The 18801-nt window shown below is 39.2% G+C and overlaps 1 protein-coding gene across 2 annotated transcripts; it reads right to left on the bottom strand.

The window, feature by feature from the left end:
* Positions 1-253: 253 nt before the first annotated feature.
* galt (galactose-1-phosphate uridylyltransferase) lies at positions 254-18698 on the bottom strand. Of its 2 annotated transcripts, XM_026340091.1 has the most exons (12): positions 18559-18692; positions 18200-18261; positions 17892-18061; positions 17551-17626; positions 17274-17322; positions 14439-14568; positions 13844-13900; positions 10173-10295; positions 6123-6255; positions 5089-5172; positions 1370-1524; positions 254-963 (listed from the first exon to the last, which is right to left on the bottom strand). In XM_026340091.1, the coding sequence occupies exons 3-12, from the start codon at positions 17997-17999 to the stop codon at positions 865-867; spliced, it is 1014 nt and encodes a 337-aa protein (XP_026195876.1). In that variant the 5' UTR covers positions 18000-18061; positions 18200-18261; positions 18559-18692; the 3' UTR covers positions 254-864. The 2 variants fall into 2 exon arrangements, with proteins under 2 accessions (XP_026195876.1, XP_026195875.1); XM_026340090.1 differs by lacking the exon at positions 18200-18261 and having other exon boundaries at positions 18559-18698.
* Positions 18699-18801: the final 103 nt, after the last annotated feature.

Raw genomic sequence — 18801 nt, 5'->3', positions numbered from 1 at the left:
TTAATGACTGATCATCATTAGTGACAGGAATAAGGACTAACAAATACGTGGTACAAAAAGAACCAAAGTAGCCATTTTGTAAGAAATAATATTGAAATATATAAGTATATACAGAGTATTAACTTACTTTACCAACACATTTAAAATTCTGAATATAGCGTTCATGTTCAAAAACACAGTGGGAACTGCCTAATAAGTAAAAACACAAAGCTAACTAATTAGCCTTCTGTTAATGGACTCTGCAGACATGGCATCTGTTCAATCATTTATTTCCTCCATCAAATTAAGCCTTACGCAAGCTCACATTTTTGAGGCTGAAAGTTGACATCAACTAATTCATGAATTGTTTTCCGTGTAAAAAAAAAAAAAAAATCTACAAGAAACAAAGACATTCATTTGAATCACAAATGAATGTTGTCGGAGGAAGAAAATAAAGCTTTTTGTGGTTGAAAGCTTTCCAACATAACCAAACAACAAAGTTTGTTGAAATTCAACAGAAGGGACAGCAGGGAAGAGAGGAATAATGTTCTCTCATTATCACCCAAAAACATGAAGGAGTTGGTTCAACAGCACATTTGGTTTCAAGTTGATTTCCTTTTCCAGTAAGTAGCTCAGTACCAGCTTTGTATACACAGAAATGTATTTAAAAATATATACATATACTGTACATTGTGCACGTACAGTAGAATATGTTAAAGCCCTGTGTGGGCAAAGGCACTTTCACATTTTTTTCACAGTATTTCTAAAAAAGTAAAACATCATTACATTTTCAATGAGCACACAGTGGTCGAATTAAAGCCGGGGTCGCCTTTGTTTATTTTCTGTTTTCTCCCAGCTTTCACACAAGTTATTTTACTTTGACAATTATTTTCCTCCGTCTTCTTTCTCTTCTCCTCCTCCCGTTTCCTGGGTCTCTCTGGTTTTATAGTGCTTCTCTGGCAGGTTTCTTAGCTTCTCAGCAGCCTATAAATACAAGAACATAGCAGCATAAAGTGTTTACTGTACACATGCAGAAAGATAAACGCATGGATGTTGGATTTCCATTATAATTAGTGTGCTGGAAGGAGGGCAGGATTTAATAACTTATACTTTAGAGGTAGTAACACTGTATATGTCAAATGACTGCAGCTGAAACACAAAGAGACACGAACAGATATTATCATGTGTTAAGCCCAGTCTTGAGAAAAGTGCAAAATAAATATGTTAAAAGCGTCATGATCACCTTGCCAGACAAACACATTCTAATATTTCTGGGACAAGTAGTTGGTATCACTGGATGTGGATAATAGCAAAAATGTATTACATGGATAAGATATGCAGTAATTTCACATTTTAGTTATGCTGACCAGAGGGGGGTTATATTATTCACCTGTTCAGGGGTGAGGTCTCTCTGCTCCTGGGCGAGCATCTCATAGCCCACCATAAACTTCTTAACTGTGGCTGAACGCAGCAGAGGAGGGTAGTAGTGGGCATGGAGCTGCCAGTGGGAGTTGTCTTCCTTTAAATGAGGGCCAGTAGGGGCTCCTGAATAAAGAAAGAGAGACAAGAGACTTAAGACACTTAAGATACTGCTTTTGCTCATCCAGTAGAGTCACATGGAGAGAAAAGTCAATTAGAGGCTCTGTTTGCACTAGTAATGGATACCACAGCAAGTTTGTGGTAAAACATATATACCTAGTCTAACTGTTCTATGTATCTAGTCTTAAAGTATGTGATATACCCTGTCTGTGCCTAACTGTGATGTTTGACTTATCTAAATTAATTCTGTGTTAGTGTTTCACAAAAACTAAGGGTACCTATTTTGCATCCTGATCTTAGTGAAAGGAAAATTTCGTGAAACATCTCTGCATCAAAAAAAAAAAAAAAAGAAAAAAAAAGAAAAACTGGAGTCATATTCACAAGGAGGGCTCTGCCTTTAGACAATAGAGGGTGATCAGACAGAGATAGTGAGTGACATAAAGGAAGCTAATGGATGGTGAAAGAAAGGAGAAGACAAAGAAACGACTGAAAATCCGAGATAAGGAATGAATAGAAACAGGTGCTTCTAATAGCAGACACTAAAAAACAGTTTACATAGATACAAATCATACAGAGACAAATCAAAATAGTCTGACACATTTCCTACTCCTTCAGTCCCTATATCTATCTTTATGTGCCGCAGGTCTTCATGCAAACATTTGACACCCTCCGTAATGTGCTGCGAGTTTTCCCCATAAAACAAAATAAGCAGGTAGCTTTATCTAAGTCATGATTTCCCAGGTGACTCCAACACCATCCAACCACTTTTCTTTATTCACATTACCACTAATAAGCATAGCCCTAAATAAACGCTGGCTGCTCCTAAATGAGCTCAAATAAAGCCCAAACACAGATGGGAGATAACACAGCTCATTATGTGAACTGCAAGAGTGGGTTTGTGTGGATACGAAGGTGCGTTACAAAACGAGATGGCCAGTATGTGCGGTGTGTCCATGTGGATTTATGCCACTGTGCGTTCCCTTATACTCAGGGCAGTCTCTTTTCTCTTAGTCCTGCTCAATGAGGTTAAAATAACACCAGTATTTTGGCATTGAATGTCTAAAAGAATTGATTTTCTGACGCATATTTAGCATGTGCCAACAAGAGCTAAATAAAAATGTTACAAACAGCTTGCATACTGTAGCTTTAGGTTGCATTTACTTTATCCTCTTCTTTTTCTGTCCCTGCATGTCTCACTCTCTTTACACTTTGCTTTGACTCTTGTGCCTCTTTTGAATAACAAGATGAAGGTGCTAATAAGCCAAACTGTAATATTTCACAGATAATTATACGGGTAGGTGTGCTAAAAACTCCGAAACGATGCGTGTGTGTTTTCCCCACAGTCTGGCAGTGCATGTTTCCATGATAATTGGGCTGTACTACATTTCAGACACTGCAAGACGATTGTCGTCCTTCAGCATGCATTGGCTGCTTGCCTATAGAGTCGCAGAGAAATTCAATGTTTGATGAGGTGAACCTACTGACTACCTGCTGTAACGTGACCCAAGATTTGTCTCTAAGAAGTAAAAGAGACTAGAAGATTAAAACCAAAACCTAACAAAAGATCTGTTGGAGTCTTCACTGCAGGCAACTTTAGATTGAGATTTAACTTGAAAGATTTCATATCTGCTAGAATAGAAGAAAGTGAATAGATGACTGTGCCTTCTGTGCTTGTCTTCATGCTGCACTTTGGGTTCATAAATACTGTATATCTTTCATGTAGGCTGAAAATAAAAATAAAAAATAAATTAAAAAAAAAGGACCAGACAGGAGCAGGTCAGCAACCCGGGTGACAGGTGTTCTCAAGATACAGAGCTTCAGAGATGAGACGATATAATCATGGACAGAGGTTCTCTGAAACATCTTATACTTCGACGAGCTACTTCCAGCGGGTACAAAGAACAAGGATTGAACCTGCAACCTTTAGCCTATGTAAGGATCACCGTGACCGTTCAGCTTCGATGACATCGCTCTCCTTTCTATCACACATGACTCATCGCATCAATGCACGCTGCTGCCCTTTGTTCCAGCTTGACCCAGCTGGAAGGCGTTTCTCTGACAACAGCTTTCCTCATACCATCTCGGTACAGGTAAATATCAGCCAATGCCTGAGCTTTAGATCAGCTTAGGGAAGAACGGCTGTGTTGACAACGAGCACCTTTCTGCACAAAGTTTTCAGTCTTCTGTGTGTTTGTGCAATCTGCTTCGTCGCCGCATGCCAATTAAACGACTAGCCGTTGTTTACAGGCGAGTCACAGCCACGTCTTGAATTAATGACTTGTGATGCAAGTTATTCCAAAATGGATTAGATAGATATTCTGGATTTTAATTTCTGAGATCTATGCGAACATGTTCATCCCTCTTCAAGTTGAAAAGATATCCATAGTTCGCGAGTAAATTTTGCTGTTGCTGCAGCCAAATCCTGCATTTTCTGTGTTTGCTTGCCTATCTGCTTGTTTTGATGCATGTGATGCCAACAAAGGATGGGCAAATGGTGCAGGCAGTGGAGTACTTGAAGTACTTGAAACCAATTTTTTTAAGATCTTGGTGTCGCCTCAGACTCGAGCAAAAACCACTTTTACTTAACACAAACTCAGTTTGTAATTTATCAGTTTATAACAGCAAATCTGATGGAAACGCTCTAACCTCCGCACCTTCCATACATCTCTCCCATGACAATAGACAAGCTAATTAAGACTCATATGTCACATTACTGCCAAGGTGGTGCATCATAGGAGTTAATGAAAAACTGTACTGGGGAGGAGAGACTGAGAAACTCGCTGTCTGATGAAACAAGAAGACGATGAAAGATGTGAGGAGAACCCCGCTGCATGTGCAACTGTACTGACCGTCTCTGACATTGCTACTAGCACTAGTGTGAAAGTTGATTTCAAGGAGAAAGGGAAGAAAGGCGAAAAGGATACAAGACAGAGACAGGACAGAAAAGTATGAGAAGAGGTGGAGAAAAGAAATAGGAAGAGCGCCAGAGAGAAGAGTCATCGCTGTGGCTCGCAGAGTGAGAAACCAAATACATGCCAGGATGTGAGACACACAGAGAAAATGAGGAAGAAGGAATTTAGTGTATTAAAAATCAGTGAGATGTTGTGTTGTCACCTAAAATCCCAGGTAAGGTGTGACACCATTTTAACGCATCTCTTCCTATTTATAAGCCTTCTAAAATCCTCCCCCTCTGTGGAAAGGCTCTGTACTCTTTCCTTAGTGTGTGTCTTGATGGACAAAGACAGCCACACCATCCTAACCAGTAACCTGCTATTCTTCAGGTTCATCTTCACACAGTTTATTTCTGACTTTTGCAGATTACAGTCACAGGTGAGCAAATTGTTTTTGGACCTGTCAGTGGAGCTCATTCCCATATTAAATTGTTGACATGTATTAGCTTATAGCTGGCATGATCTCCAAACAGCCTCCATTTTGTAGCAGCGCACTTGTGGTCCACAGACTCATGTCACGTATTTAGACTAAATTTATCTGTAAAAGTTTCCACCATCTGTCCCAGGCGCCTTTGTTCGCACTACAGGACAGATCCCACACTCCCACTTTTTGACTTACCGTGCCAGCCCATGGAGTAGGGGAAGGACACTTCAAACAAATTGTCATACTTGGTCAGCAGTCGCTTCATAATGTCAGCCAGACCTGCCAAACAAAGAGATAAAGAGGAAAAAAAAAACAAAACAACTTGACAGTTAGTGGGAGAGTGACAAAAGACACGAGGATGGAGAGCCAAATAGAGGGCATGTAGGAGTAAAAACTGAAAAATCTTAACTGAAAATAGACAGATGAATTTGGAAGTAGAAATGTTGTTAACTGAAATGAAGATGAAACTTTTATTCATCTTGAGAGGAAATGAAATATATATAATGTATGTATAAAACAAAAGACGACCAACCAAAAAACAAAGTTCATCCTGTGGTTGTGGTGTACACATGTTAACATGGTGGACATGGAGATAATTCATATGTCACAGTCATCCTCATGTTAGAGAGCAACAGAACCAACAAATAATCAAATAACTACAGGAAGGGTTTATAGTTGACTCTATACGTAATATAGTCTGTCATGATGGGAACAGAGAAAAAAACATGGAAACACCATAAAGTTCAGTGTGTGTTTTTAATTGGTGCAATATTATGTACGGAGACGGAGTAGACACCTATTATTAATGAACATTAAACACCGGACCATATTTCTTACCAACCTTCAACGTCTGAATTGAACTGAAAGCTTGTGGATACAAAATGAAAGGTTTCCTCGCCTGGGAATCTTATCTGTGCTGTGAGAGGGCACACACACACACACACACACACACACACACACACACACACACACACTCAACAAGAGGCTGTGGCTGAGAGCTAAACCTAAAGGCTCCCCACTGAGCTGCTGAGTCACCTTAGACTATTCTAAATTGCCTTATCACTCCCACAGTCACTCAATCTGTCAGTATCTTCACACAAACACACACACACACACACACACACACACACACACACACACACACACACACACACACAACACACACACACAACACACACACAACACACACACACACAACACACACACAACACACACACACACACACTCACCCTCCCTCTCCTCTGTTGTCAAGTCATTGATTCTGAGGATGTGTCGTCGTGGCAACAGTAGTGTCTGATAGGGCCATGTTGCCCAATATGGAACAACTGCCAGCCAGTCAGAGGTCTCCACCACCACACGCTCCTAAGAGGGGAGACATAATTAATTATTTCTAAATTTACTGCAAAGCAATACCACATATGAGGTTCTCTGTTTTAGATATAACTCATCAACTACTAATTAAAAAACACGAAATAAAGTTCCCAAGATGTACCCTCAGCATGAAGACTTTGGTGATCTGATGACTAGAAACTGTTAAACGCAGACTGTGTCAGAAGCAGCATGGGCACAAACACACCCTGCCCATGGGTTTACAAACCATCATGGCTACATTAGCTTAGTCTGTGAGTGTGTGTGCTCAACAAGCACAGAAGGAATCTGCTTTAAGTCAGCTCCAAACAAATCCCAAAGCACCGCTATCAATCTGACAATCTGTTTTTGTTTTTACTGGTTATCCACTGACAGAGTATTGACGTACTCTACTGAGGACGGATCGAAATAGCAATGCTAGTGTGTTAAAGCTTCACAGCATAAACAACAAATTCCAGCAGGGCTGATCATGAGTTGGGCGTAGATCTTAAAGATGTATACATTTTTGGGGGGAGCAGCTCTAACATAAGAACCTCAGCTCAATTTTAAAAACATCCGGCTCTGACAGATTATCATCCCATAAAGTTATGGCCAATGTTTCCACAGACATCAGACTGGAAGTTAGGTTGATTTCTATTCTCATTTCTCCATTTCCATTTTGCTGGAATGACTGGAATTAAGAAAAAACACAATTTCACACAATTATCTTTCTTTTCTATGATATATTAGACAGTTGTCAGTTAATATATGCATGTGTTGCTTTCTAGAACAAAAAACAAAAAAAACTGGTATGAAAACAAAATTTAAAAATGAGCAGTAGTCAGATAAAGCAGAGAGAGTTGGGGCATCCTGGTGTATAAATCTCCCAGAGGTTTAAACAAACTTGTCCAGCAAGGTATTAGTGCATAATTAAGGGATCCACAGGGAATACTGTGGTTTCTAATATCTGTGGAGGAAAACACAAACTAATCCAACAGAATCCCAAAGTGTCTCTTAATGAACTGTAATTCTACTTAGTGTAATGACTCTATGCTTCCCTTTCAACAAACATTGTGAAAGGAAGAAAATGAGAAAGTGATGAAAATGACATTGTATTAGGTGCATCTGCAAAGTATTTAATGACACCATTATGCTCGTTATCGTGACTGTTTTGCATTGTTGGTTTGATCTACTTTAACTTGGAAATACATATTTTACATACTCCTTATAGCTATTTTTAGTGGTGGAGATTTCAGGTTTGTCCTCCTCAGAATGATAAAGGAGCAGAATGAGTATGGAAAAAATAAGAGAGAGCCAAGTGGGAGAGGAAAGACTGAGAAGGCGGAGTGGGGTAAAGAGAGAGACAGGAAGTGGAGGATGTCCTAGTACAGATCTCGCAGACAGCAAATCCCAAAGAGTTTTTATTCAATTAGCTTAGAAAGTTTTTGTTTCAAAGTCAAGAGTGTCACCTGGGAGCTGAACCCCAATTCAAACTCTTCCAAACACTGCAGTGTGCCAATTTATGGTCCTAACCTTAGGTCAGAGAGACAGCAGCAAAAAAGAGAGACACACACGTACAAACACACACACACACCAGTGGATGGGAACAAGTTTCTTTAGGTTATTCCTGCAGACACACACACAATTCTACTTTCACTCTGATTTTATAAAGGTCAGTCCCCATGAGCAGCTGTCCAGGAGATTCAAGTGTCTACTCTGCTCTTCTCGAAACCCTAATGCTATCCTCTCGCTCACACACACAAACACACACTCCCAGTGGGACAGGTATCAGCCCATTCCCTGAATGAATCAGTGGCTGTCTGATTTCTCTATTCCTTCTCACCTGCACATCTCTCTTTCTGTCTTTCTCTCCTTACTTGTTTCTCTCTCATCTCTTGTTTTTATCTTTTCGCCCTCTCCTTCCATCTTCTTATGTCTCTGCCTCTAAATTACATCCTGCTTGAACTCATTTTGGTTAATTTTACACTTTATCATTTTCTCCCAAACTATTTTTTGAGGTTTGAAATGCTTTTCACAAAAAAACATCAAAAACCCAGCTTAAAAGAATCAACTTGAATTCAGGAGAACATAAACAGTGAGATACAACCCCAAGTGGATTTCTGTCTTTTGTGTGGCTAGTCATCAAAAATATTTTGACATTTGGCATTTCTTGCTTGAAAGTACACAATTTAAAAATATAAGACCCAAAAAAATAGTGACAAAGTCCCAGATCCAAACTGGATCTTAAGCTTAAGAATGTTATTTGTACTGTGAAATGAATGCATAAGCAGATTAGATGATTACCACAGCCAGTATATGAGTACTGTTTTCTAATTTTCTGCATCTAAAATGAACTGTTCAGGGAAAACACCTCTTAATGGGAGTTAGATGACATTAGGACGATGTTGCCATCACGTACTCCTTGCTGCAAGTTAGCAGCAAGTTAATGTAGCTGAAAACTGGAGAAAGACCACTAGCCTGGCTGAGGGAAACGGTAACAGATTATGCCTACCAGCACTTCTAAAGTTTGATTTGTACAAAACTGAAGGAAATCACTTCAGTAAGCAACCAACAAATAGTCCAGTACATAATTTGTACACTCCAAATAGATCTGTTGAATATGGGCAGCCCAAATTCCTTTCCCATGTTACCCCTGTCCACTGTAATATTACAACCAAGCTGTTTTTATTCTCTCTTTATCTGTCTGTTCCTAGATGGAAAGTGGATGACATCATTTTGAGATTTTAAGTTCAGATATTCATACATACATATACTGTATATATATGTTTATATATATATATGTTTATATATATATATATATATATATATATATATATATATATATGTATACACACACACACACCCTAAACCAGAACCATAGCATGCAATTTGACAGTCGGTGAAGTTGCTCTTTAAAATATGATGCTCAATATCAAGCTAGTAAAACAGTGGAAAGAAAAGGTTACAAAGGTATTTATAATGGAAAAGGTCACCACAGAAATGCAGCTAAAAATGAGATTTTTTTTATGGATATATGGTCACCACTGGTTTGAGTTATCTCAAAAACAAAGATCTAGAATTTAGAAACCTGCTGTGTCTCCTGTGTAACATCAAACAATCAGAATAAACATCATAATCGAGAAAAAATTAACTTCAAATGACTAATATAAAATGACATTTTCAGTTTTACAATATTTTATCTTGTTTTTATTTAGCTTTTAATACAAATGCTAAATAAAGTAACATAAGCAGCATGAGTAACTAATCTCTTTACAGCATTAGGTACTGAGGCAAAAAAAAGGCATGGCTTTGGTGAGAATAATTCTCTAGTAGAAATTTAAATCCCAGTTTCCACCACACGTCTTCTTACTAAGACATCTTCCAACAGGGGCGATCCTAGGATTTCATTCTTAGGGGGGCTTAGCCTTCACTACTGTACAGTATGACATCACTACTGATGTTAATCTCTGTTAGCGTGTTAATGAGGAAACTCAACTCTTGTCTATCATTTGGGAAACTGCTTACCTATGGGCCAACTGGACACCACACATTGAGGAAGGGCGGAATACGCAGCATAGCAAAGAATATAAAAATAAATATATAAAACATGCTGCAACATTATGCTAATTAGCATCTCTGCTGTCCAATCACATGCTTCACTGACTCAAAGACAGGCAAGAGGGTCGTAATGGGAAAAAAAAAAAAAAAAGACAGAGAGCGAGACAGAGAGAAGAGTGGTGGAAAAGTGATGGTGGTGGACAGTCACTGTTTAGAGATACTTTCAATTCTTCTTCTGAGGTTTATAATAAACCGTTAACACAGGTCGGGTAAAATGACTCCAGTGTCTCCATTACCATTCGTAATATTGCCCATAATTATCCAAATGGGTTATGAGGGTATGAGAGTAAATGTCTTTTCTAACTATTATTTACCTGTTTCCCGGCCTCTTGTTTAGCGTACTGCAGCAGCAGCGGCTCTCCGTGTTTCTCATAGTACGCCCTCTGACAGCGGTCTGACAGAGCCGGCTCGTTAGGCACGAAGTTGCTGGCCCACACCTGATGATGTCATAGGGAGCAAGAGGAAGATGGCGATGAGATACCACATAGCGAAAAACAAATCTAGTGTGTGTGTGTGTGTGTGTGTGTGTGTATTATGCCATTTAGAAAATGAAAAGGGACAACAGGTAACTTGCCCTGACTCCACATGACCACATTGCATCTGCGATTTAATAGGGTTAATTTGTCTACACGATTCAATCAATAAATGCTGCACAGGTGCAGAGATATCTGGCTCTTTAGATTGATTTTTTTTTTTTTTTTGTCCCCCTGCAGCTACAGTTTTCATTTATTTCAATAGTGAGTGTAACATTCAAAATCTCATTGAGATATGTACTCTATCACAGTGAACGACGTCACTTGGGTTCTGAGTACAGGCATTAATGATCCCACAGCTTCTTCCTGTTGGCACAAAGGGGCCTACACCAGCTATAGGAAGCCTTGCATCCGCCCACTTCTTGCATTTGCGTCTGTCAAACCTTCTCATTTCTGTCAATAATTACTACCACTCTTTGTCATATCAAAGTCTCACTAATAAAGAACATTTGCGCAAACCGTGTACAACGACACAACTGATTCAGTTAACATGCTGTGAGTGTCAACGCACACGCGTGTTCTGAACGCACACAGAGACAACCAGACACACACAGACACACACAGACACACACAGACACACACAGACAGCCAAAATTAGCTTCCTGATTATGATTAATAGCATCTCTCAAAAAAGATTAACAAGAGACAAACGCATTGTTCAAACTTTGCTCTCATCAGCCACCAACTGGCATTCTGTACAAGTCAGCACTCGATTTAAATGAGACGTTGGAATTGAACATCCCGGGAGAAAGCAAAAAAGTTTGACGCCCCACAACAGAAGAGCTACTGCAGGTCATTTCATCTGTGGAAAACATTCGCCTACGTTGCCGCCAGACTCTTGTTTATAGACACGAGTAACAGTTACAGTGTATTTTTCAATCAAGCTTTGGAGTGAACACTTTTTTTAGGCAGCAAAATTATCTCCATAACGTCCTCTGCTTTTCTTTTTTTAATGGCAAGAGTGAATATTAACACAATTTGTGTTTGCGCTTTATGGCATTTTAATGGCTGTAAAAGCAGAAAAAGACATACAAGTGACGAACATTCAATCAGCACTACGTGATAAATCTGTATTTCAGATAAGGTTTAGAATAGGAGATATTTAAATATGGGTTTTTTCCAACATGAGCATCCACAGTATGTGCAGCAATGCCAAACTCAACAGTATAATGTATGTGATCGTACTCTGACGAGCAAGACGTTCACTAGCATACTGATCATGTATTATTGCACTGAGGAGAATACATGGCTGCGTTTAAATGTTTTTAAAACCGATGGGCTCTAGTTTGATTTCCTTTCATTATTGCCACGCTAGTTATTGCTATTAACCGTTTTCGGGAGGTTGTTTTTTTAACCTTTTGTCCTAAACTTTAGAGAGATGTGAGACCTTTTGCAGTTCACTTTCGCTGAATATAACATTTAACATCTTTCCAATTATAATACTCCATCCCATTATGAGCAGAGTAATAATGAGAAGCATTCTCTGCTGTTTTTAAGCAGCACTGCTTCAGGCTGCATGGCAAATTGTTTTCTGATTAAAAAAACTCCTCTTTTCATACCGAATGCGGCGCAGAAATCACATAAGCTCCTACGCTGCAGATCATTATTATTATAATTATTGTTACTTACAATAATCACTCTCAAACATTCGCTTGATGATCAGAGGCTTCGTCATTGGTTTGAACTTTGAGGCAGTGTATTTATGAGCGTCCCGCTGGTCTTACCTTTAGGGCACATGTTTTACAGCTGTATCGTCCTGGATTTAAATTTCTGACTAATATTTAAGCAAATCTCATTAAAGAATAGAGGAAATCAATTTAAAAAAAAATGTTCCTGGCATTTTAAGTCTTGGTAAGATTTTGAAACCCAATGAATTTAACACCGCCATCTTTAACTTCAGCTTTTGAGAGCTCCTTCTAATAGAAAATATTTAATTAGGAAGTAAATAAGAACGTACTAATTTCAAACACATTCTCAATACCATGTTAGACTATTTGAAATGCATAATGTATGTTTTTTTTCCCCCCTCCACTTACATAATAATACATCTAGCTCTGTTCCTGTGAGACCAAAGTTATCAGACGCAACACAGCCTTCAGATCACTTTCTCTTAGTTACTATTCAAAGTTTTAAATCTTTGCTTCATACGTTTTGGCCTGGAGGGGTTGTCTGGCTGTTCACAGACACACGTACGCATTACCATTAACTTGTTTTGCTTGGACTTTGATGTCTTAAGAAAGTAAAATCTGGACTGTAGGAAGAGAACAAAGCTCCACCAAAGTCTGGATCCTGATTTGACTGGATCATATGAAAACAACACATAAGTGAAAGCAGCACTTTGAAGGTAGCTGAATAGCTATATTACAGGAATTTGAAAGCATCTAAATAATAACCAGCAGCGGTAGTATCACTCCTGTTAGGGTCGTTACACCCTCTACCCACTACGTCTGAGGAAACTTTCTAAAATAACAAATAAATAGCACTGCACAACAAGGACACGGCCCAGTAACGCTGAGCAGTGTGTTTAAACAGTGTTACTCTGAAGTCGCATACTGCCCTCTGCTGTTCATTTCTATGTTACAATTTCAAGAAATATAATACAATCTCTGATTCGAGCAGACCTTTGTTTCTATTAGTGTTAGAGGAGTAAACTTCTGAAACACTCTCTTTTCAAATGTCTCTATTATGTTTGCAATGTACTACTGTGCTGTCACTAAGAACATCATCTTTTTCTGTTTGTCCCTAAAACAGTAAAGTCTCTGTTACAGCATAACTAAAGTTTATTCGTGAATAGTTTAACATTTAACAAGATAACATGTTGGATTCTTCATTTTATATTTTAGGCAGCTATATTTGCTTTTTACACTACTTTGATATTATTTTATTTTGACCGCACTGACAACAATGTTGTTGAGTCTACCCAAACTAACCATCCTGTTTTTCCTTCATTCTGTCTCCTGATCTCCTGCATTTTCTCCACATTACACTGTGAGGTGACAGTCTGACAGGAAATGCCTTGTTAGTCATGTCTGAAACACTTAACCGAATAGGCAAACATCAAAATGCAATAAAATGTCCAAATAATAATAATAATGATGTAACTATACATCAATAGAGAGAACCAAAAAAAAAAATCAGTCACACAAATATGCACTTTCACAAAGTGCGACAAATGAGCACAATTATTGGTGATTTTAGAATGAAGAAAATGTCATTGTCATTGTCATGGTGAATCTGAAAAGCATAAACTCAGATGAGCAAATTGGCCACTGTAATTGGCCACACTGTATAGTGCCTGTGTGACAGAAGCATTTTTATTTTGTTAACGCTGCATTTTCAAATCAGCTATTAGACAGATGGGTAATGAGTAGTGTCTTCAACATGTTGTCCCCTTAAAGACGTTTTCATGTGTGTGAGAACAGCAAAAAATAGCTTAAGTGTGCATGTCCTACCTGACAATGAGGGTGTGGATTTGAACACCCCATCATGGCTCCTTTATTCTCAAAGATCTACAAGCAGAAAATCGGAGTTCAGGTTAGTCCAGATACCTTTTTGGGTCAAATTAGAATAAAAACTAAACCACTAATTTGCCTTCAGGGTGCCTATCCTTCTATCTATATATCTAAAAATGTACATGATGAAGATGTACATCAGCTTATAACCTCTAAATCCACTAAAACTATCTTTATTTGCTGTAATATTCTTAACATGTGGTATAAGGAAGAATTCAATTGCCAGTCATATAAATTTTGACATCCTATCTCATCCATATCCTTGTATCTGTGTTGCTGCTGTTTGAATTTGCAAGTTTGCCCAGAGGCATCATTAAAGTTTCATCCAATCCAATAGAAGACACAATAAAATGACAAATTGATAAGGATAGAAAAACTGAATGATCAGCGACGCTGGAGCAGAGGGTGAAATGTTTAACCACCACAATTTTACAGGTATCCAGCCCTGGGAAATATTAAATCAGTAATGTGTGAGCCTGCGTGTGTTTCTGCATGTCTCTACGTCTGTGTGTGCATGTGTGCGTGCAGCCCCTACCTGAACCCAGGGGTAGGTAGCGCCGAGTTCCTCAACAATGTCCGCCCACTTGTCAATCACCTTGACAACCTCTTCTTTTTTCATGAGCGGCAGGGTAACATCGGACCAGGGATGAAAACACATTACTTTACTGAAGAATTGGGGAAAAAAAAAGAGAAAGGATGGCAGGAGGGCTGTTAGCTAGTAACTGATATAAAAAATACATCACAGCGATATCATTTAACTCCTCAAGCTTTACACAGGTGGTGAGCTGTGCTTGGTGTCCAACTGACATTGTGATTCTATCATTTTTGATGATGATGATGATGACAAAACAAAAACTGTTCAACCCTGGAAACTCGATATTTACACTGAAGGCACTGAGCGTTCCCACAAGCTCAATAGCCTCCTTAATTGTCAAATGGAATAATTTTTGGAAACACACCAAATTGGTTGTATGACTACACCAGACTAGACTAACCAAGCTGGAAAAACCTTGGTCAGTGAGACGCTGTAACAGAGCTTCAGAAGTCCTCTAGTGAGATGGAGAACCTACAGAAAAGACGACCATCTCAGTAACATGACATCAATAGGGCTTTGGTGCTAAACACACACTCAGAAGCTCTTGAAGAAAACTACATCAACCCTGAGAGTAAACCTTTCAACACAACAATGACCCACAGCGTACAAGACAATGCTGGAGTGAATTTGGAGGAAATCTTTGAGTGTCCTTGAGTGGCCCTACCAGAGCCCAGTGTGTGTGCGGGTGTGTGTTTAAGAGAATGTCTATATCTGTGTTTCTCAGCCTTACATATATTACCCAGGGATACCAGCTGTCAGGGTCAGGAAAATGTAATTTCTATCGACCAACAGACAGACTCTTCTTGGGGCCGAGGCACCTAGTATGTGATCAATAATTCAACATGACTTTAGTGTTTATGCTCTGAGCAAAACTGTATAGTCGCATTTATGAATTGTTCATGAGTGTAGGGGGGGTGCCAGCACTCCAGTGTGTATGTGTGTGCTCACACATGTGCACCAACACTGTTAAAACAATGAAATGTAAGCGCCCCCCACTTATAAGCAACGCTTATAAGACCAATAAAACTCAACAGACGTCCAGTTGTTAAAAGTCACAAGCTTGTATTGTCAAAACTCCATGAGAATTCATGCATCTGTTAAACCCCACCACTGGCTCATCTCATTTTAACTGTGATAGAGTACCTGGAAGCGACACTGCGCTCAACCAAAGATCAAACAGTGGGGAGTTGGAGTCTATATTTTTACATACAAGTAGTTAAAATAAAGTGCCTTAACTGTATCACATGAGTACCCCTGAAAGGATATGGTATGGGTAGGGTAGGGTATGGGTTAAGTCATTAGGAATGATCTCACCTCTACTCTCACCCCATCTCTCTTTTTTCTCCCATGACCCAGATCACCAAAATCCCATTTCCTACTTTGCTTTCCTTCTAATTGGCCCACTGAATGCGGCTGCAGGGCAACAAGCTGTGTATCAGTTTCCTGGTTCCTCTATTTTTGAAATGGCCACATGACTGTGTGGACTGATCACACCGAAAAACACACTCCAGCAGCACGCAATGCACGTAAACGAACATGGATTCAACCAGACCCAATGAAAAGAAAACGTACAGTAACACACATACACCGAATCAGCAGAGAAGGTTAAGTAGATTACTGTTGACATTTGCAGGTGACATTTATGACATTTAATAATCACTACAAAGCAAATGAAACAACTTGTCTGTGCTTCATTACTCAGTGTGTGTGTGTCAAGCAATAACAGGTAGACTCTACATCCGCCAACACAAGCAATCCAAACACCAAGTTCAGTTTTGAACCAGCATGCACAGTACATTGTTCTGATGTAATCTATTATTCAACTGTTGTGTTACTGTCAGTCAGAATCATCCAAGTATCCCTGAACAGCGGGATTGTTCGGGAACACATTTAAAACATCACCTGCAGACTGAACAGCACATGTTTTCTACGGTGAGTGTTTTTTTTTTGTGTGCAGTCATAAATAAATCCAACTTACAGATCCATGACACAGCAGGTGAGGATTTGAGACAACGAAAAGGGTTTGTGAATGTTTTGCGAAGCCTAAGTCTCTGGCGATAGAGAAATTCTACACTACTGTATATGTAAGTGAGAGGTAACAAAGGATTAGTTCTCCTTTAACTTCTCACACACAGCAAGCACTCTGTTAGCAACACAAAGGTCTAAGGTAAACATAATTAGACTGAAATCAGTGTCACTGTAATATCAACTCAAGCATCTGCTACGGTTCCTACCTAATGCTAATCTGAGGAAACATCTCCACCTATTGGTGGCACAGAGGAAACACGCATCCTTATACTATTTATGGTGAGCATTAGTGATTTTGTTTTGCACAGTTCAAAATGTCCTGGAAACAGGTGGCATGCAGCGCGCTGATTAACAAAATTAGCTTCATCTAATAAGCGGTTGTGATAATGACGATGAGCGCGATGAATGAAAGCTGCCTCGGTGTGACTGTTCTGATTGCACTTATCGCTTCAGATTTAATTAGTCATAAATTTGAATGTATCATCATCTTTAAGAAGAACGCTGATGACGTTGCATTCCTCAATAAACTGGAAGATTCCTCACACATATTCATTTACAAAGGCTCAATATCATAGATACAGTTTTCTGTATTGTTGTATTTATTAAAGTACCGGTACATTTTAGTTTAGAGTACTCAGTCCACTCCTCGTGTTTAAATAATGAACATAACCTTTAAGCATTTGCACAGTAAAATGGCAAGCACTGATTCATCTTGTACTACAGTAGGAGCTGTGTAAGACATCTTACCAGACGCCTCTGGCAGCTTTACACTGGAACAGTGGGTGCTGATCCGAACCTGAAGAAACACAATAACAAATGCACTTTCAACAGTACATCTACTTGTCAGTTCAGGCAAGTACATAGATCCATTTGCACACATCATCCCTGAATAACTGTATTGCAAACATGTTGTGAGATATATAGAGAAAAAAATAATGCAGTACATAGAAGTTAAATGTGGTTAGTGCAGGTGTACAACAACATTTTTGAACGATTATTCTCCAGCATCAGGAATGTCACTCACCTGGACCTGGGGCATTTGGCTGAAGAGCAGGGAAGTCATTTTCAAAGATGTAAGTGCTTTCATAATCCGGATTTACCTGGAGAGAAATAGACACACATACATACAGAGATCAAAAAATGGGAAAGAAAAAGACTAAATCTGCATGTTGTCCATAGCACACACCATTTGTAACGGGCATTTATTATATATGGTGGGTGCGTGGGGCCAGAAAACAGTTGCACTGGAAGTGTAGCAGCTAAATTATGCATGTGTAAAATCTCCACAGCATCAGCAGCGAGTAACTGCAGTGAAACCTCCTGACTGCACAGGAGTATGAAAACTATGTACATGTGTGTTCCTACCTCTCCATTTGCACGTGTGTTCCTGGGACAGAGTGGGTTGCGTTGATCGTATCTAGGTATGTGCTCTTCTGGAGGTTTTTCTACCTGACCCGCCCAGGGTCTCTTCATGCGATGGGCTGACACCAGGACCCAGCTGTCCCGCAAAGGGTTATAACGCAGGTGCTGGTGCTCTGAGATGCACACAAGTCATAAAATAAATAGATAAAAAATAATAATGATAATACAAACAATGCAAACTATTTAAGTGCAATAGCAACAGATAATAATGAATACATTTAAAAGCATTCATGCACAAATGGTAAACGTACATATGTGGGAAAACAGGAATGGCTGCAGCAGGAAATCAAGTCACAAGACTGAACAGCAGTGTCTACAATACAGTAAAACAAAAAAAAAAAGTACTGTGTCAGCATGTTAGCTCTTCATTAAATTATCGAAATGGAGAAAGCGACCTGAAATCAGCTGTTCTCTGTAGAATTAGTAGTAGAGGTGTGTAATCAACACTATTACTCCTTTGTTGTTGTTGTTGTTGTTGTTGTTTGCGTAGATGTCTGCATATAGCGGCTTTCAAATTCAACTTCAGCTGTGCCTCTGCTCAGAGACACTGAGATGCTAAATGAAATGTACATTTACACGTACAAAGAAGTACGCTGACAGCAATCCATACCTTTGGGATCAAAGTTGACTTCTTCCTCCCCGCTCATGTTGGTGGATTCAGTTTATTATTGTTATTCAGTTTGTTGATCCACTCGACACTTTCCTGAGCTAATAGTAGCGCTGCCCCTTTCTCCACAACACCCCTTGTCCCACTTCCTGATGTTTGACAAGCGATAGCAAAGTGCTCTTTGGGACAAATTAACGCGTAGCGATAACCCGCTAAAAACAACGTATATCATGGTGAAAACTAAAT

Source organism: Anabas testudineus, chromosome 22 (assembly GCF_900324465.2).
Source record: "Anabas testudineus chromosome 22, fAnaTes1.2, whole genome shotgun sequence".
Lineage (NCBI taxonomy): Eukaryota > Metazoa > Chordata > Actinopteri > Anabantiformes > Anabantidae > Anabas > Anabas testudineus.
The sequence above is the reverse complement of the archived record's forward strand: the minus strand, read 5'-3'. Positions and strand labels throughout refer to the sequence as shown.